Here is a 21,172-nt window from a genome sequence, read left to right on the forward strand (position 1 = left end):
CTCACATGTGTCAAGAGAGGCTGCTTTTTTCTTCTTAAATCAGTTTAAACTTGCCAGTTGCACCTCTTTATCTCGCCCTCAGTCTGTTCTCTTCCTGTCTCTCTCTTTCGTCACTTGTTTTGGCTGCCTAAAAATGGAGCTGTACGACTGCAATGAATCATTCATTCATTCTCTCTAACAACTCCATTTGCAGTAGCGCAGTAAATTAAATGTGTTAATTTAGTGAGATTAATTCTAAAAAAAAAAAAAAATTTTTAAAACTTGTAATATTTTCATATACATATGTGTATGTATACATACACTCATACTGTATACACATTACATATTTATCTATATCTATATATATATATATATATATATATATATATATATATATATATATATATAATTACATTAATTTAATGACATGTTATGTAATTATTTTCATTCATTTTTAATTGGATGAGTTATATTTTCAACATCGTTTTTATAGTCTCTAAATCATTTTGCTTCTGAAGTTAATCTGTTTTTACAGCTTTTCAATTTTTTTCTCTGTAAAATGAGATTAAAATACTGATTAGGAAAATGACTTTTTGAAGCATAAGTCGTTTCTGATGGCCTTTGGTAAGTGTGGCTCATTACTCAGATCCAATGCATAAAGAACTAATGATTTCTCCTCTGCTATCGAGGCCATTATCCTAAGCGTTGCTGTAACCATTTTTGTGTGCGTATGTATACAAACAAATGTGTTTTCTAGCCTACACGGCCGATGCAAGAGAGATACTGTTAAGTGTAAAGCACAGAGGAGTGGGTGGTTGCAGGAGTCCTAGATATCAATCAAATTAGTTACTGGGGCCAAGCACAAAGTGACAACACATTAATGTGATATCACATTAATATGACACGCGTTTTCTTTCTGGAGTCCTTTACGCCTCATCCTGTTTTTCATTCAGAGGGTGAAAGTTAGTGTCAGTTCATTAGGGACATACTGTATAACAAGCCATTATCTTAATGGATAGATGGCCTTGGTTTGAAATTCCAAGATTTCAGATGGCAAACAAACTTTTATAATTACGCTTCAATGTCTTGTCTAGGTTTTGTTTCATTAGTTCTTGTTAACATTAAATTGTGTTAAGATAAACATTATCAGACTGTGTTAGGCTTGACTGTTTAGACTTTTTCTTTTATGTAGGTTCAGGTCATGTGATTCTGTGTCAGACTGTGTAAATTGTGTTTGACTTTCTCCCTGCAGTCTTTTAATTTGTTGCAAATTGCTTTGGACTGTGTGTGTTCCAGGTGTGGGACGGACACTCTTCAGGCCAGGCAGCTGCTCTCTCTCACGCTGGACCGCATCAGTCACAGCCTCCTTCTGGCTTTCCCTTCTTGCGTGATCAAAGTGCCTGTTGCACGCTGTCAGCTTTATTCCCGCTGCATGAAGTGAGTGACACATACACACGTTTAGTTAACACACTAAATGAGGATATATCATATAGTCTGTTGTTTTCACTGTATATAAATCAAATTAGAAATGTTATATTATTATTTTGTATTTGTAGAATAATATAATTTTATATTATATTATAAATAATTATTTGGATATTCCTTTGAAATATTTTAAATATATAATTTGTGTATTAATGTTAATTTTAATATTAAAGTTATATTTTAAAAAAAAGTATTTTAAAAGTATCTTATTTATTTTTATTTTTATTTTTAATTACCAAGGAAGATATTATATAGAATCGCTGAATCTGGTCAGTTTCATATTGCTTGTTTGCTGGGTTTGAACAGTCACAGTGCCTGTGAATTATTGCAAAGCACCACGAGACAGATATCATGCAGAGTACAAAGCGCTGGGATGGTCAAAGAAGACTAGCAAGCATTTTCACAGGAGGTTGAAAACCACCTCAGGGTGTGACAGCTTCAAAATAACTTCCAAAGTCTTGGATAAGACTTGCAATCGTGAAGAACCTCCAGTTTCTGGCACTTGCAAGGCCAGTATTTAGGATCTGTTTGGTGACTGAACGTGTCATTTCAAACACAATAACAATCCACGCATACAGCGAAGGCGTTCCTTAATCCCATTGAAAACCTTTGGGAAATTTGAAATCTGAATCGAAGCTGATGAATAAATCTCAGCTTTGGGATAAAATTAAGGAAGCCTGGCAAGAAATGATGCACGACACATGCACATAGCTTTTTGAGTAATGCCCAAGAGAACGGCTTTTATAATCAAAAACAAGGGAGATTATATTGAGGTCAATGTATGCTTTATTTCCTGTAAGCTATGTGTTATTTTTATAGATGTGTTTCTTACATTGTATAAAACCCATATTCTATGATAGGCAATGACTCATTGGTAATGTTTTATATAAAGCTATTTAAAATAATCTAGAACTTAAACCTATGCCTAAAATATGGCTTTAATGTCAACAGTGACATCATTTAGTGTCTTTGTGAACCCTCTGTCCTTTTTAGTACAATCCCAGCAATTGTTTATACTGTAGCTCTCAGCTCTAGGATATCTTTGTGGTCCTGTGATCGCTGGTCACCAGCTCGTGCTCTGTGTCTTTGCCCGTGGGCCATCGGTGCAGCCCAGTGAGGCACACTAACACATGTCACACGTCTAATGTGTGCACTGAACCAGCTGGATCATACTTGGATGAAATCCAGTGGAATTAAACTATATACTGTCTGGTGCCTTAGGGGTACCATTCATGCTGGGTTCTGTTCTTTCACAGGAACTGCATCGCCTCACGGGATCCCTACTGCGGCTGGACCAGAGGAAGCACCTGCTCTTTCCTCCGTGCGGGTACAAGGTGAGTTTTTGGCAATGTACCTACCAACATATAACCTACCTATTTTTTATTCAATTTTTAACACGATTTCCATCTTCAGATAAAGCACATGTCCATAAAATACTGGACAGTTTTTGTGTTCTGCCTCTGTTTAAAAACACATGTGAAAATCTATCCCTCCTGAGAGAGACGGTTTTATTGAGTTCTGTGTGCAAATACAGGCTGTCTGCCGGTATTCTGAGATCAAAACGTGGAGACCGTTTTACCCCAGTGCCGTTATGCAATTACAGCTCTCTGGCTGGATCTGATTTGATTAACCAAGGACGGTCAACCTGTGGATCGATTCTGTCTTGCATAATACTGACAAATTCTCACCAATTGAATTTCAAGATAGAAAAAAACAATACAGAAGTAGTCTTAATTGCTGCCGCTTGCTAATATACACAAACAGCGGATATGCAAAGACATTCTGTCGGCTGTTTATCAGTCTGTGTGCGCTCCTCAATGCTGCGATATGGCTAATGTTCATCCTCAGGAGAGCGGCGGGAAGGAATCTGCGTGCTCATTTAAATTCTCGGGGTGGTTCACCGCTGTAGTATAAAAAACTCAGCCATCTTCTCTCAGAGGAGTTCTGGAGATTACAGCTCTGCGCCTGCAGTTTGTAGAAACATTATATTTTATATACGCATTTCACAGAAAGTGTTTAACCACGCTGGTGTAAACGTATCTTCTGAAAAACTAAGACCCTGCCAGAAAAAGACCCCTGGCTGCCTTGTTGTCCTGGGCTTTAACTAATTGCCAATGGTAGTGGAAAGAGGCTGGTCCCCCGGTGCACGCGTCTGCTGTGCATAGCCTTCGGCCTTTCCTCTGTTTGACTTATGCGGTTGGAAGAAAGCCATTCGTGAGCCGACTGCAGTCATTTTTCTTCATTAATGTGGCTTTAAGGTAACACAGAGCATCTCTAATAGAGCACTGTGATGCCTCTTGTTTGCAAGACTTGATCAGGAGCTCAGATTGAGTTTCTGCACATATCCTGTACAAGCTTTTAATGTGCAATATCACTTATTTTTGAACCCAAGAGCACAAAACTAAGACATTTTAGAAGTACCCTTCAAGATAACACTAAAATGAGTTTTTCTTAAAAAAAAGAGAGAGAGAGAGAAAATACAGAGGCATTACTGTAATTGAGATGGTGTAGTTTTATGGCCTGTTTATGTGGTTTGCTGATGAATGTTTCTACTACTGTTCTTTCTCCTGTTTCACCACAGGCTTCCCTTTGAGCAAGACGTTGAGCACGGAAACACTTCTTACTTGGGCGACTGTGACGGTAAGAGAACATTTTTATTATGACAATAAAACCCTTCACGCTGTGACCTCCCGTTCGCTCCCCTCGTCCCGTCAGACCTGCAGCCGCCGTCGTTTTCCGCCCCATTTTGAGCTACTGTTCTGCAGCAAGAGCCTCGGCTCGGGTGTGTGGCGATCACAGCTTGAGCTTTCTATTTATAGTTACCCTTTCATCTCCGATTATGTTCATTTTGGAACAGCGTCGAGTTCCGGGTGAGCCTCTCTTGGTGGGGTTCATCGCAACAAATCAATCGTTCAGTCTGAAATATTAATTTGCTGTAGAACCCCTTTGATCTCACTGCTGATTCTGCACAGACATTGGTGCACGTTAATCCTGGGTCCACCACAGGAGACCTCGCTCATCTGCTGTGAGCCACAAACACTCGGATATATAAATATTGCATAATGATCATGTCTGCCTGGCTGGATTTTAATCTTCTCATCAGGAGCTTTTGAAGTTTTCCAGCCCCTGTTTCAGTTGGGGTGCAGAAGCCAGAAAGTAATGGGGTGGTGGGGCCAACTGCTGTATTTGCTAATGTGTTTCCTAATGGAGAGGATCAGTAAGTGGGGAAAAAAACATAGTAACTTTGTCACAGCAGCATGAACAATGTGATGTAAGAGATTCTGATTTTCAATATTCTTGTAGAATGTATAATTTTAAAATGAGCATATGTTAGTCTGGTTCCAAAATCTTGTAAGCTTACTACTTAGACAAAATTTTAAAGAATGCTCCTGATGCAAAGATCGCTTCTTTTGGCCAAATAGTAAAGCATATATCCCTTGCATTGAACACAATCCCAGAATGCCAAATGAGAGAATGTTAAAATTTGTTAACTTTAATGCATTGGATATCATGAACTAACCTAGAAAACAATATTTGTTACATCATTTATACATCTATATTAATTTTTAGTTAATTATAATTACTTGTATCTGTAATTATATATTTTAATTTAATTTATCCTATATACTAATCTTCATCAATAATGTACATTATACGTAATTCATTAATGTTCATTTATACATGAAATGGATGTTAAAAATGTGTTTATGTAAAAAGTATAATTTTATAAATCATGTAAAAGTATTTTTCATTGTTAGTTCATGATTTTAGTTGTGTTATTCATGATGTTGCATACTTTCAAAATGGACTATTTTACCTAGTATAATATTTGTGTTATTAGCTCACCAACCTCAAAACTAATTCAGATCAATTGTGAGTCGAGTCTGCTGTGAGGAGTTGCTGCTTGCTCATTTTTTAGGTAAATAATAAAAAATGTAATAAATCTTTGAAGCGAGATAAATTTACTTGACAAGCAACACGGCATTAGAGATTAAGGCATGTTTTCCGTTCTGCTGTTTTTTGTCTCACTGTGCTGGCACATATTTTGTCCCATTTATTTTAAGTATAAACAAGTTAAAATCAAGTGAATAATTTGCCAGTGCTGCAAGACAAACACACCCATTCTCAAAATAATATTTTATGTTGCTTCTCGAGTAAATTTGTCTTATTACATTTAGATTTAGACCAGCACAAACCAGTCTTGATCAGCATGTAAATTCATGCTGGTTTAAGCTGGTATGAAAAGCGAGGTGTCTCTCTAGTGACTCTTAGACTGGGGACTTGCATGGACAGCGTCTCATTCTTCATCCTTAATAAGTCTTGTGTAAATAAGTGTTTGCCTGCAAGGCTTTGATCAGCAGACCGCATGTCACATCCATCACGCTCCTCGAGTGCTGTTCTCCTGGGCCTGCAGTGCAGAGAGACACAGGCCAGGGGTTGAGAAGTGGGCAGTTTAGAGGATCCATCACAGTTTGTAGCTGGTGACTGGCTTTCATCTCCTGCTGGGAGGGGTCGCAGACTCTGATTCAAGGGGCAGCCTCAGTGATCTCCTGGATGAAACTGAACTTTATATGACCCCAGATGTCCAAATGTACGTCCTAGAGGATGTATACATGGCTGATGTTAACAGCTTCTGCTTGAAGACAGAAAACTGGTCAGCAGAAGTGGGGACAGGGGAGAAGAATTGATTTTCATCTCATCACTGACTCTGTCTGGGCTGAATGATTACGAAGGGTCGGATCCATAAACCAGCGACGGAGATACAGAGGACGAAATGGTACAAAGAGACGTGAAGTAAAGCAAGTATAGATGGAGGGCTGGTGGTGGTTGTCAGACAAGCTGGAGCCCGTGACTGAGGGCAGGTGTCTGGGGTGGAGTAGGGTGCACAGACGGGGCCGTGAGTGATGTAGAGTGCAAGCTCTGATGTCTCCTGTGTCACAGAACCGTCACTGCTGCAATTCCCAAAGGCCTTGTGCTGCTATAACTCTCTGACATGCTCCCGTTGCCTTCTGTATGGCAGAAGCAATTTCTCATTCCTCGCACTTTCTACCACTCTCGATTTAAAAATAGTGCAATTTTTCTCACTCCATTTCTCAAAAAAAAGTACTTTGTAAAACTGCAGTACAAACAGACAGGCTAGTTGGAAGATAACATGGACATTGACTTTTGATGATAACTTAGAGATTGTTTGCTCTTTAGGTAGTTTTCATTGTTATAAATCACTTTTTTGCTAATTGAAGTTCACTTTAAGGGGTCATATCCATTATTTAGTAATGTTGGGGTTTTGACAAAACAGATATTTTTTTAAAGCATATTTCCAGCTATTTTTTTTATGTTTTTGTTGTATTTTGTATGTTTTCAGTTTTTAAAGTGGCCAATATATTATTAGTGCATAAAGGTTTTTTTTTTTTCCTTTCATTTCAGAAAACAGTCTATTCACTGCAGTACAATAAAATGCCTAGTTCATAACTAACATGTACATTTTCATGTCTTAAGAAACAAATATTACAATTTTGCTTATCCAAGGCTTCTAATGTCAACTGCTTTTTTATTTTAGTTTAGTTCAAAAACAGTCTGTTATTCTGCTTGATGTTGCAAGCTGGTATTTACCTATTAGCTATCATGATCATAAACTGGTTTGTAGCTCAAATAGTCTTACCATTTACTGCGGTTTGCTATTCTATTTATTTACAGTGCTTCTTGATAAATAGGGTGTTTTTTTTTATGCTGCAAAATAAGCCGCGTTTCCACCGCAGGAACTTTACCCAGGAACTAGGGACTTTGGCCTGGTACTTGGTGTGTTTCCACCGCAGGAACCAGGAACTAAATAAAGTTCCGGGTAAAAAAATGCCCCTCAGAAAGTCCCTGCTGGCGAGGTGGTACTTTTTCAGAGTTCCGGAACTTTCGGGGGCGGGACTTTGGCGCTAAACATTCTGATTGGTTGAGTTCACGCAGCATTGGTTGAGTTCAACCACCATTTATTCAGATCAACATTTTCAAAATATTACTCTTATTGTGTCATGAAATGTAATTTTAAAAGTATTTCAGGCGAGAATGTAGTTGTTTAAAACTCAAATCTGTGGTTTATTTATAAAGACTATTTAAAAATGTGTTTCGCCGATCTCAGAGACGGTAAGCTCCACTCGATCAGCGGGAGCTCAGTCCTCATGTATCCGCAGAGAGCAGCCTCATCTCGGATAGATCTTCTGATATGTGCCGCTGGCTCTGATGTCTCTTCAGTGGTTAAACATAAAATATAATTCAGCTGCGGGGTAAATCTAACAGGTTTTCTTTGGTCTGTATTCAATTTATCTATATGTTAAAATGAAAATAAAATATTATAATATAATATTATAAATATAATATTTCGTTTCATTGTAATGGCTGCATATACACATATCCCTGAACTAAGTACATTTCCGCAGCTGTTATTATGCTTAAATGAAAACCAAAGGAGGCAGTGGTATTTTATATCCTATTTCGTTTTATTGTAAATATACAGAGAGGAAAATTACAGGATTCGCGTCGTCGCTGACATCACACTCCCCAGCCGAATGCACGAAGTCAGAACTAACTACCGATGATGCACGTCCAAAATCAGCGTACCTTTTTTTTTTTTTTTATCAGCGTACTTTGTATTGAGAAACTCGCAGACCTACGTCACCAGTCTATTTGCCTAATCTACCCGGTACTTTACACCGTGGTGGAAACGCAGAAAGCAACAGGCCTGGGGGGAAAAAAGTTCCTGGGAAAAAAAGTTCCTGGTACAAATGTTCCGGGTAATTTCGGTGGAAACGCGGCAATAGACAATTTACATAAATTATTTACATTTTTGTTTCAATAAATGCTCTTTTTGGACTTTTTAGGAAGTTATAAGTGAAAAAGTTACAATATGTTAATGGTACATCGTGTTCTTTTTATCTCAAAAGAGCAAGGTCATGCAGTGAGACAAATTAGTTTTTAAAAGTTATTTTTAGTCTTTCAATTAATATGAGGTTGCATAAAAACTGCATTCATAGGAATTAGAAAAAAAGAGAGGAACATTTCAGTTGAAATGATGCATAGCTGGTGACGTTGCAGGGCACTTGTGTACAGTGATAATATATCTGCCCAAATATATCTCTCTCTATCCTTCTTCCACCTTCACTTCACCTTGGTGTTAGAGTAACCGATCAGGCAGTTCCTGCCGTCTCTCTCAGTTTGCTCATCAGTGTGAGGGCCATAATTAGAGATACGCCTACTCTTCCTTTGCCCTGACCAAGCACTTAGCGATCTGCTTCAGAATGTCAACTCTCCTTTTGCATGATGCTCCGAGAGGGAAGCTGATCAAAGTAGATGTAGACATCAGATGCTTTAAATTAGCTGACCTGTGAGGCCTGCCCTTAGAGGCCTGGGACACGGCCGCCAACAGCCACTTGTCATTCTGGATTTTGAGGTCCTATGTCTTTGGCTTCATCTTTCTGTTTCTCTATCCGTTAGGGGAGACACGCCAGGTTGTGAATTCTTGTGTAATGATGGCCGATGACTAAACTAGCAGCAATAGCTGTGCTCAAAAATCAACAACAGAGCTTGAAACGATTAACTTGTTTGTTGTTGGAATGAGTACATGTTGTACAAAGAGAGAAATGCTGGCTTGAGAGAGTATAGCATGACATTTTACGTTCCAGCCCGGGCAGACACTTTGTTCTCTCGCCTGATCTTACCTCAATGTGGTGTTAACCCTTTACAGGTCATGACTTTTAAGTCACCCATATCGATTGCAGGATTAGCGGCTAATTTAACGCTCCTTAAACTTCAACAGTATCCCTTTCATTGTAAAATTGCAGGTCATGTGAGGGGTTGAGCAGAGGTGAATTATTATGGCAAAGGAAGTAAAACTAAAAAATATACATACAGAGCATATTATGTGCTACTGTACTGTTTAAAAGTGTGGAGTCACTGGTTTTGGAAGAAAAATACTTTTGTTCAACAAGGACCATTAAGTTGATCAATAGTGACATTTAAATTGTTACAAAAGATTTGTGTTTAAAATAAATCCTGTTCTTTTGAACTTTCTATTAATAAAGGAATCCTGAAAAAAAATGTAGGCTTCCACAAAAATATTAAGCAGCCCAACTGTTTTCAGTATTAATAATAATTAGAAATATTTCTTTAGTACGACATTAGAACAATTTCTAAAGGATCATGTGACATTAAAAACTGGAGTAATGGCTGAGGAAAAATTCAGCTTTTCCATCACAAGAAAACGGTTTTATTAAATATATTAAAATAGGAAACATTTATTTTAAATTGCAATAATATTTCACAATATTCTGTTTATACTTTGACAGATTGTGCCACTGGTAAACGTTAACTACGCTCACTTATGGGAGCGACGGAGTCATTGTTTGCACAGAAACTCATCAGCAAATGTCAGTGCTGTTAAACCAGGCATCAAAAAGAGGGATACATCAGTGTAGGAGAGAACTGTCACGAAGTGAATGGACTGCAAAATGAGGCTTTTCCTCAAACCGGCAGTTCAACTACAGTACGTGTACAAAGAGCAGACAATCATAAGCCCCATTATGCTCTCTTTGCATCTATATCCCACCCGCTTACCCTTTTCTCCTGTGTGTACGTTGCTGCAAAAGCATTTGAGTATAATCACAGAGTTGACACAGATGGAGGCAATTACGGTGCTGTTAAAATATTTCCTGGAGAAAGGTGGTGTTTTGACTCTGCAAACAGTGGGTTGCAATCACGATCTAATTGAAGTCCGTGTTACACGAAGAAGTGCACGGTGGCGTCATTCTTATAGAGTGGGATGACAGCCATGCAGAGACTCGCAATGAGGCACACGCTGGCAAATTTGCCTCTCTGCTGTAATTGGTATCAGCTAGCAAACATTGATATAGTTATATGTCTCATGTACTCTGCTGTTCAAAAGATTGAGGTTGGCAGGGTTTTTTTGTTTTGTTTTTGTAATTATTTTATGCTCACCATGGCTGACATTTGATCAAGAATACACTCTAAAAATACACTTTTTACATTTTTTTTTTTTATTCATGTAATTGCAAAGCTGTATTTTTATCAGCCATTTCTGTCCTTCAGAAATCATTCAAATATGCTGATTGGATACACATTTCTTATTGTTATCAAAGTTGAAAATAGTTAAACTTCCTAATATTTTTGTGAAAGCTGTGATATCACGATTTATGATGATATGACGTATTAAGTATCTAGAAAGTTTTATGTCCTCAATAAAGGGAAAAAAATGCTTTGCAAAGTGTCAAAATCAGTCAAACTGAATATATCTGATGTGCAGTGTACAACTTTTACATGGAATGGAGATGACAGATTTGTTTTGAAGTGTCACATTTGGTGTGAATCATGTTTGGTATGCTCTGTGGAGTTTTTTTGGGTGAGTGTAAAAGGTTTTATAGAGGACTTAAATGTTACAGTGAGTGTTTGTAAGACTGATGTGGTGCTCTTGCCCTCCAGACCTTTCAAACACTCCCACAGGGGCAGTTCATGTTCTCCTGGAATACAACATCTCACGACCTTCACATCCAGGTCATTAATCTAGTCATGGACAAACACACACACACACACATGTATGTCTACACTGAGGTAGGCCATTCCATGTGGCAGACTTGGGAAAATTCAGAAGCGAAGAATGGGCTTCTTTTATAGTTCACAAGTTGAAATTTGAATGGTCTTGGCCACACCCCACCGGAAGTTCAATTGAAATGACAGGAAGAGTAATTTATGGTTTTGACATTCAAAGAAACTTAGCTGGAGTTTTATTACACACAAAAACACACAAATGATTACATGATTAATTTGTACTCATTATGCCTGTTTTTTCATTACTAATTAGACATATTTCTTAATAGTAATTACATGTGATTAGAAAGTACTGTCTCAGCAATTAACACAGCCATCAAAAAAAAAAGTTATTCAGCCGTACCGATTTCAATTAGTTAGAAACACCTCATTGTTTACAGTAATTACAAAAATTTGGTATTTTAATGAATTGATTAAATGTTGATTATTCATTCCATTTAAAAGTCTGGAAGCATTTTCCAGTTTTCTTCTTCTCCTCTCCTCTCCTATCATATCCTGTCCTTTCTTCACTATATTATCAGTGGAAGTGGCAAAAAGGTGATAAAGCTACTACAATGTGTCATTTAGTAAAAGATTGCTGAAGAGAGGGAAATTAGGGTATATATGTGTCTGTGTTCCAATTCACAGCATCTCTATGCAGAGTTCATTAGGACTGCACACTTAGCTTGACAAATTACAGTAAGTTGCTGAATGCTGAAGTGCACTTCTCAGGGCACTATCTGGCAATTGGAACGTAGTCTTTTTGTGTGGGAAATCTTTGGCGTGTTTGACTGCAGTGAGGGAGAGACTCAGGAGCTTAAAAGGACAACAGCACTGCCACTGAAGCCTGCAGCACGACGAGCCGCCTGTTGTGGTGTTGAGGATGTTGCTGTGGCGGTTGCCAGGCATGTTGACAGGGCATGAAGAATCTCTCGCCACAGATCATCATGACTGGGTGAAAGTGATGGCTCAGACAGGTGTGTGTGTGTGTCAGGGATACACAATAACATCGAGCAAAATACCTTGCATGCACCCACCAAGCTGTATCAATCATTCTAAAGAGGATTTTGTTCAGTTCATCAAGCCAGAGACCTGTGTCTCTATTGAGTCTCTGTCTGACATGCATGAAAGAGACATTTTGAGCCACCACAGCAGATCGCGAATGACCCAGAAAAGTTTCTTAATTTGGTAAATGTGTGGGAAAATGATTCCACCTCGGCCAGACAGAGCCTGAAAACTCAACACCTCCATCATGGAGGCAAACCGTCAGTACAGGAGTGTTAACCTAATACATAGAAGGAAGTGTTTTAAACAGCTGGTTAAAATACAGTCACATGCGGAGGACTGACGGACAGAATTTATGTCTTCAGCATGCTGGAAGCATTAACTTGAAATTGGAGGTTCCGTGATTGTGGTGGATGCAGATGTCGTGCTTTGCAATCGCAATTGGCTCGACTAATAGCACCGGGTCGCTTTCTGAATTTATAACTCATGCTGGAAATGTCAAATATTTTTTAATGATTCCATTTGAGAGTTCTCGCCATTCAGCCCTAAATTGAGGCTATCAATTTACCAGCTAATCTTGTTACAGTAGAGCCCCCATCAGCCACATCTGTGGTATTGCAATGCAGTAGACTTCTGTACTGGTTTGATAAATTTAACACAGCTGAACTGACTCTCATCTGCATCCTCATTAGTGTTTGTCGGCAACGGTTGCTGCGAATGGGGAAAGCTATGTTGAAAAACTATGCGCTAATTGACTACAATTAATTGCAGCTGACTAGGCGGCATCTGCAAAATGTGGAAAAGGTGAGCAAGCAACAATAGGCAACAGTGTTTCACCAGCAGACCGTTTCTCTTAACATTGGGCTCTGGTGGGGTGGCTCATATCCTGAGCTCGCCCCCAGCTCAACACCCCTCGTTATTTCACACAGTCCTTTCTATTTAGTCTCATGTTAATCATCGTCAGACATTGTGGACTGTAGCGTGCACAATTATGTTGGAATTAGAAACTCTGAACCGGTGCCAGGAAGCCTTTCACCTTATTGCAATGCTATAGGCCATGAGCAGCTCCCTCTTATTGAAAATTATAGAAGAGTTAATTTAGAACATATGCAGACGTACAGAAACCTGCTGGCTGTATATTGATCTGAGAGTTTGGCTTTTAAAGTGAAAGCTAAGAAGCCTTAAATGTCTTTACTGCTATCTTTGTGTAAACACACTGCTTGGAGCCAGACGTGTTTAAAAAGTTAGCAAATTTTGTTGGGGAAGCTTTTATGCAGGGCTTCCTTGCTGACAAGACCAGATTAGTTAGTTTAATGTTGTTTAGGTCTGATTTCGCTGGGCTTTCTCATGAAGCTAAGGGTTAGCAAAGGTTGGTTGCATTATTTACTCAACCGAATGTTCCATTTTTTTTTTCTGTGGAAGACAAAAGAAGATCTTTTGAAAAATGTTTTTGCATTTTTGTTTCCATACATGAATGTCTATGTGGTCTACTGTATTTTTTGGACCCCATTGACTTTCAAGTATCATCTTTTGTGTTCTGCAGAACCCCATTTGAAACATGATAAATTGTTGACAGAAAAAAACGGTTTTGGTTGATCTATGCCTGCAAGGTAATAGCTGAACCACAAACTAAACATCTGTCATGTTTTTTTTTTAAACCTTTATCACTTCTTTCTTCCATAGAGCAAAAAATATGAATTTTAAGTTGCAGTTTTTTTTCAGTGTTCCAAAAAGCTCCTAAATTGCCAAATAAGCATCATACAAATATTTTGTATTACTATTTTGCTATTCTCTGTGTCTTCTAAAGTCAGCTTTGTGTGAGGAACATACAAAAATTTAAGTTGTATTAAGCTGAGACTTAAAATGGGATTTAATGAAAGAAGAGTAGAAGAGTCAGACCTTTTTAAATGAAATGATCCGTTTCACATGAATTGGACTGATTCGATTCTCAAGTTCAAATTGGTTAAAAGCTCACTGAAAAACAAATGAAATAGTTTTTCTCCCTGTAGGAATGCCACCATACCAGCATCTAAAACTCAACATATGTTGGTGACCAGAGTTGCTGGTCTTTCCAACATGGTAAACACAAAGCAATGGCAACAGTGAGACTTGAAAACAGCAAAAGATGGCTGACATGGCGAGAACCAGAAAGGATTGGCAGACAGAGAATAGCCTGCAGTGTTTCTGCAGAGAAGGGAAAGCATGTTTGTGTGTGTGTGTGTGTGTGTGTGTGTGTGTGTATGAGTGTATGAGAGAGATAAAGAGCAAGAGCGAATTCAAGAGAATACAAGACAGAGATAGAAAGAGAAAAGATAATGAGTAAAGTCAGTGAACCATAAGCCACTGCTACACACACACAAACAAATGCACACTCTTGCATGTCGGGCCTCGTGCTAACATGAAACTCTTTGCAAGCTCACACACAAAGCAGCAGCTAACATAGTGTAGAAACTACTGCATTGAAGAAGTGTTTGTTACATAAGCACAGTTGATAAGAGCCTGCTTTCAAAACACTAAACTGTTTCACCCTTTGCTCGAAGGCCAGTTAATTAATAAACCTCAGGAAGCTTGCTTATTGCTAGAAGAAAATCCATATTCCACCTGAGGTTTTTAATGACACGATCTCAACAAGAAACCAGACCCTGCTAGCATTTCATTAGCCGCCTCTCTGCTTACAGGTTGAAAAGAGAGACTGGGAGCAATAGAGTGATACAGGGAATAAAAGAATAAGGGTACGTCCCCAGAGACAGACAGCAAGCAGAAGATGAAAGGACGTGACACACAGAGAGAAAGAGAGAGAGAGAGACGAGCGGGAGAAGATGTGCACAGAGATGGAGAGCGATAAGCAACAAACATCAAACTGCTAGTGAATAGACCCAGGGTAAAAAGAGGCAAAAGCAAGGCAGTTAGTCCCTAGGCTCTGAGTCTTTTAGCACTTGGCCTATAGCCTTCTGAAAGACCAACTCTAACTAGACTGCTCAGCCGCCTTTGTTCGGCTGTAATTGGAGCTTCCAGCTCAAGACGTGCTCGCTGCACCTCAGCCTGACAGTCCGGCTGCCTTCCATTAAGCTTTAATAAGTGAATGGGGAAAAAGGGGGTTTCTGTCACCCCGTCGGGAATGAGGAAAAGAAAGAAACCATGCCTGGGACTATCTCTCGCTCTCTGTCCGCTCCCGTCTGTGTGTTTTGTTTCCCGTCACGACAAAGCTGAGTGACTACAAAGGCAACATCTATAATGGCCCTGATCTATTCATTGCATGCATGCACCATCTTCTTACTGTAAAAAAGGATGGACACATTGCAGGCGAGAGCGGAGAAAGAATGAGAGGTGGCCCTCCAGACAGGCAGCCGGTTTAATGCGTCTCTTTCTCATTACGGAGAAAGGCCGGCGTGGTTTGAGTAATATCTATCTGAGGGACCATCAGGGCTGCGCCCAGGAAAAAGTGACTCACATATATACAAAGAGCGTTTGATGTGTGTTTTAGTGTAGCTTGCAAACAAAATTGTGTTTGTAGAGAGGCAGGCACTAAGGGAGTTCTTCATGACCTCAGGTGCGCTTTCAAAAGATACATTTACGATAAGGTTTAATTTGATGGTTTTACTCCTTGCAATATCATTTAGGTTTTAAAAGAACATATTTTTCAGGACTCGAGACTAGTTCAGGTTAAATACAAGTAAAGTTCTAAAGACAGCATCTGTGTCTGCAACTGATTACCAGAGAGTAGAAACTAAATAGCAAAACTAGATTTATTATATAGTTGAAATATTGAATCTCAATTTGCATACCAATCCAAATTATTAAGATTTTGATTAGCTTTACCTACCATACAAAGCTTCCAGAATGCTACAGTTTTTACAATATTAAATTTTTTGTGTATGTGTTCATTTATTTATTGTTAAGCTTATATTGCATAAACTATGAAAACACACACACACACACACACAAACACAAACACACACGCACACACACACACACACACACACACACACACACACACACACACACACACACACACACATATATATATATATATATATATATATATATATATATATATATATATATATATATATATATATAAATTAATGTATTACTAACATGTAAAATTAATACAAAACATTTAAAACCATGTATGTGTGTATTACAATGTTAGTACTATTATATATAATTGTATATATATAAGCTAAATAAGGGGCCAGTTGCATACATTTTTTAGACTAGTCTAGTTAAATAATTTAAATTTTTTCTTTAACATTGGTCATAATTTTTTTTACATTCAGTTACATAAATATGTACATTAGTCTCAGTTGAATCTAAACAATAAAACCGATTACTCCTTGGCTAACTGCTAATTCTTTCAGACTAGATCTTCAGACACAGTCTTAACACAGAGGCTAAGTTCATGCAGCTATCCCAAGGATGTTTATTTTCACCGGTCTTACATGATTGCCATTTGTTTCTATTGTGATACATTTGTTAAATATGTACAGTATTGTTCAAAATAATAGCAGTACAATGTGACTAACCAGAATAATCAAGGTTTTTCGTATATTTTTTTATTGCTACTAAAGTTACCAGTAGGTTCAGTAGATTCTCAGAAAACAAATGAGACCCAGCATTCATGATATGCACGCTCTTAAGGCTGTGCAATTGGGCAATTAGTTGAATTAGTTGAAAGGGGTGTGTTCAAAAAAATAGCAGTGTGGCATTCAATCACTGAGGTCATCAATTTTGTGAAGAAACAGGTGTGAATCAGGTGGCCCCTATTTAAGGATGAAGCCAACACTTGTTGAACATGCATTTGAAAGCTGAGGAAAATGGGTCGTTCAAGACATTGTTCAGAAGAACAGCGTACTTTGATTAAAAAGTTGATTAGAGAGGGGAAAACCTATAAAGAGGTGCAAAAAATGATAGGCTGTTCAGCTAAAATGATCTCCAATGCCTTAAAATGGAGAGCAAAACCAGAGAGACGTGGAAGAAAACGGAAGACAACCATCAAAATGGATAGAAGAATAACCAGAATGGCAAAGGCTCAGCCAATGATCACCTCCAGGATGATCAAAGACAGTCTGGAGTTACCTGTAAGTACTGTGACAGTTAGAAGACGTCTGTGTGAAGCTAATCTATTTTCAAGAATCCCCCGCAAAGTCCCTCTGTTAAAAAAAAGGCATGTGCAGAAGAGGTTACAAATTGCCAAAGAACACATCAACTGGCCTAAAGAGAAATGGAGGAACATTTTGTGGACTGATGAGAGTAAAATTGTTCTTTTTGGGTCCAAGGGCCACAGGCAGTTTGTGAGACGACCCCCAAACTCTGAATTCAAGCCACAGTACACAGTGAAGACAGTGAAGCATGGAGGTGCAAGCATCATGATATGGGCATGTTTCTCCTACTATGGTGTTGGGCCTATTTATCGCATACCAGGGATCATGGATCAGTTTGCATATGTTAAAATACTTGAAGAGGTCATGTTGCCCTATGCTGAAGAGGACATGCCCTTGAAATGGTTGTTTCAACAAGACAATGACCCAAAACACACTAGTAAACGGGCAAAGTCTTGGTTCCAAACCAACAAAATTAATGTTATGGAGTGGCCAGCCCAATCTCCAGACCTTAATCCAATTGAGAACTTGTGGGGTGATATCAAAAATGCTGTTTCTGAAGCAAAACCAAGAAATGTGAATGAATTGTGGAATGTTGTTAAAGAATCATGGAGTGGAATAACAGCTGAGAGGTGCCACAAGTTGGTTGACTCCATGCCACACAGATGTCAAGCAGTTTTAAAAAACTGTGGTCATACAACTAAATATTAGTTTAGTGATTCACAGGATTGCTAAATCCCAGAAAAAAAAAATGTTTGTACAAAATAGTTTTGAGTTTGTACAGTCAAAGGTAGACACTGCTATTTTTTTGAACACACCCCTTTCAACTAATTGCCCAATTGCACAGCCTTAAGAGCGTGCATATCATGAATGCTGGGTCTTGTTTGTTTTCTGAGAATCTACTGAACCTACTGGTAACTTGTTTGCCACGTAGCAATAAAAAATATACTAAAAACCTTGATTATTCTGGTTAGTCACATTGTACTGCTATTATTTTGAACAATACTGTATACTAAAAATATTTACATTAGTAAATGTTTTTGAAATTTGGTTCATAATACCTAATGCCTTGTACTATATTGTAAGTGTTGCTGGCACATTTGAATTTCCATTTCTTTTCCACTCCAGAGTTTGTTTGAAAAGTTCACAAAGTGTATCACACGGAGAAGGTGGAGTTTTCAAGCAATCAAACTTCAATTCATCTTCCACCCCGTTACCTCATGCCACTGAAAGTAAACACCACAGAGCATGAACATAAACAACCTAGAAAATATCATCATGTCGCATCCCACTCGTTTACCACATCCTTTCAGGACCTTGGTCCCTGAAACATGATGGGGCCCTTGTGAATGCCAAGTGGGTTGTGACAGCATAAACAAGTCACTGTTTTAGTCAGTGGTTCGTGAAGTGAACCGCCCCATGCCAACAATGTTTATCCAGCTTCTAACAGCAATGCAGCCACACGCCGCCAGCAGCAGTCAAAAAGTTATTCATAAAGATGACGAAAACAAAAACCAATAGTTTACCACACTTTAAACAGCAGTTAGCATGCTGGGAAATGATACACACACCTGGTATATGTCTGTGATAGAATAAATATAATGCCCCCACACCACAAACAAAATAGACAAAGATTGGTAGCAGGGCAGAGACAGAGATAAACACACAATGAGGGAGGGCAGAGAGACTTGTGCAAGAGAAAGAGAGAGAAAAGGACTGAGGAAGAACCAGACACTGACTCAGCATCCGCATGAATGCATTGATTGATTTGAGGTGTCGTTTCATTAATGTGGTCTGTCCCTCCAAAAATTAATACTGAGAAGTAAACATGTATATCACCAGAAAATTGATAGGCACTCTGTCATAACATCTCCGAATGAAATGACATTGTGCTGTACAGTTCTTTTCCTTGGTGCCCAACTAAAGCTAATATATCATTTAATTCAGCAGTCTTCACACAAACACCCACATTGAGGCAGCTATTATGAGCTAATTATCGTAGCGAAATTTCTTATTGATTGTGCCTCCTCTCTTCTTATTTTGAGTTCTTAAAAAAAGAGCTGTAATTGCTAATCGAGGCTGTTTATTTTCACCAGTGTTAAATGGTTATCATTTGTCTTTATTGTGATAAATGTGCCAGTTAAATTAATTTGTTTTAAGAGCGTTTCATCTGCTACACCATATTGCCATTTCATTATGTTGGTTCTTACTGTTGTGACTATAAGAACTTCCCTCCTGTTTTATTGAGTTTCCTGTAAATAATAAGATATTGCCTCTAGATTTAGATTTTTTGGGTAGTTGAACAAAAACCTTTCCTGAACCATTTTTTTTCAACATAACATTCTAGCTAGCTAGCTGTTGTCATCATCAATAATGAATTGGTGCTCCTCTAAAAATTTAAGTCTTCTGTCATTTCAAAGTGAATGGTATCGATTGCTCTCATCCGTCTGTACTGTGACTTTTAAAATCTATCACACCCAGGGCACCTTTTAATCTGCAAATAGATCAGAATTATTCAGTGCTAGATGTTTTCAAAAGTTTTCCAAAACAAGTAATCGATGATGGATGCTTTCAATCAAGAAGACAGTTATTACAGCTGTTAAAATGAACATCCACTTTAGGTTAGGGATGCATCGATCCGACACTCGGGATCGGTATCGGCAACGATACTACTGCCATTTTCTGCGGATCGGTCAGACGAGACCGATCCAAATCCGATACTGTGCGTATACTATTGTGTTATTGTTGAGCCCCACAAAATGCAAAAAAACATTATAAAGCACCAAAACGGTTTTGAGAACATTTTTCAAGTTGAAACTGTTCCATAGTTCAGTGTGAGGAAACAGATTAATATTGAAGTCATTAAATTCAAGTTCACATAAACTCTTCTCCGCTGCGGCTGTCTGTCATCCTTCATTCAGCAATCAAACTGCATCTCACGTTCGGTTACTACAGTCAAAACGATGAAACTCTCTTCAAGAGTGCACAGTAACTGAGGTTTAAAACTGTTCAAAGAAAAGGCTCATTAAACTAACGTACAGATTTATTACACTACGTATCAATATATCTTCCTTTTGTACTAGTGATGTCTGGTTTGCGAACAAATCATTTGATTAAACCAGTCCTTCTTAGTGAACCTTCTTTATTGTTTTGTCCTATCTATGATATGTTGCTGCCTTTATTACTGTGCTATACATTTAAAGGGGGGGTGGAATGCTCGTTTTCAATCAATATCCTGTTAATCTTGAGTACCTATAGAGTAGTACTGCATCCTTCATAACTCCAAAAAGTCTTTAGTTTTATTATATTCGTAAGAGAAAGATAGTCTGTACCGATTTTTCCCGGAAAAACACGACCGGCTGGAGGCGTGACGTGTGGGCGGAGCTAAAGAATCACAAGCGCCAGTAGGGGCTTTTGCGTTGAGAGCGTTTGGAAGTTGTGACATTACCGTGAGGGGAAAACCATCATCCAAAACAAACCATGGCTTACAGTCAGATTCAGCCATTTATTTATGATCCAGAATCAGATCCAGAGGCTGAAACTGAACGAGAGCAGCAGCAGAAATGACTCGCTCCGAGCGGGGCTCGAACCCGGGTCTCCGGCATGGGAGGGAACGCACAAACAAGGAGGCAGAGATATTTTAAGCAATTTTACTCACTGCCTGCGGTTCCAACACACGATCATGACCCTTTTTCGTTGGGATTGCATCATCCTTAAGAAATAAACAGTACGCAAATCCGTCGTCAAACTGGGCCTTGTTTGTAAAACAAGCATCTTCGAAATGCAGGGAACAAACAAAAACACTTGCACAACTCTGTTGATGCTCTGTAAAAATAAACTCCATCCACTGGTCCCTTAATGCTGTTTTTTTTTTTTTTTTGGTAATCTGTGCAGGGTTGTCTTGCCCTGGCAACCAAAAACACACTTCTTTTGTGACTTTTTGCGATGCTCTCGCTCTGATCAGTGATTGTCTGTGCTCAGCCTCTCATTGCTCTGCTATACGGGAGCGCGCGCTC

The 21,172-nt window shown here is 38.6% G+C and overlaps 1 protein-coding gene across 1 annotated transcript in view; it reads left to right on the plus strand.

The window, feature by feature from the left end:
- Positions 1–21,172, plus strand: part of LOC113107955 (semaphorin-6B) — a 116,137-nt gene that overhangs the window by 88,583 nt on the left and 6,382 nt on the right. The window contains exons 14-16 of the mRNA XM_026270787.1: positions 1,276–1,416; positions 2,721–2,798; positions 4,046–4,104. Coding sequence (XP_026126572.1) covers positions 1,276–1,416; positions 2,721–2,798; positions 4,046–4,104 — 278 coding nt within the window. The remainder of the gene's footprint in view (positions 1–1,275; positions 1,417–2,720; positions 2,799–4,045; positions 4,105–21,172) is intronic.

The sequence above is a fragment of the Carassius auratus genome, chromosome 8 (assembly GCF_003368295.1).
Source record: "Carassius auratus strain Wakin chromosome 8, ASM336829v1, whole genome shotgun sequence".
NCBI lineage: Eukaryota > Metazoa > Chordata > Actinopteri > Cypriniformes > Cyprinidae > Carassius > Carassius auratus.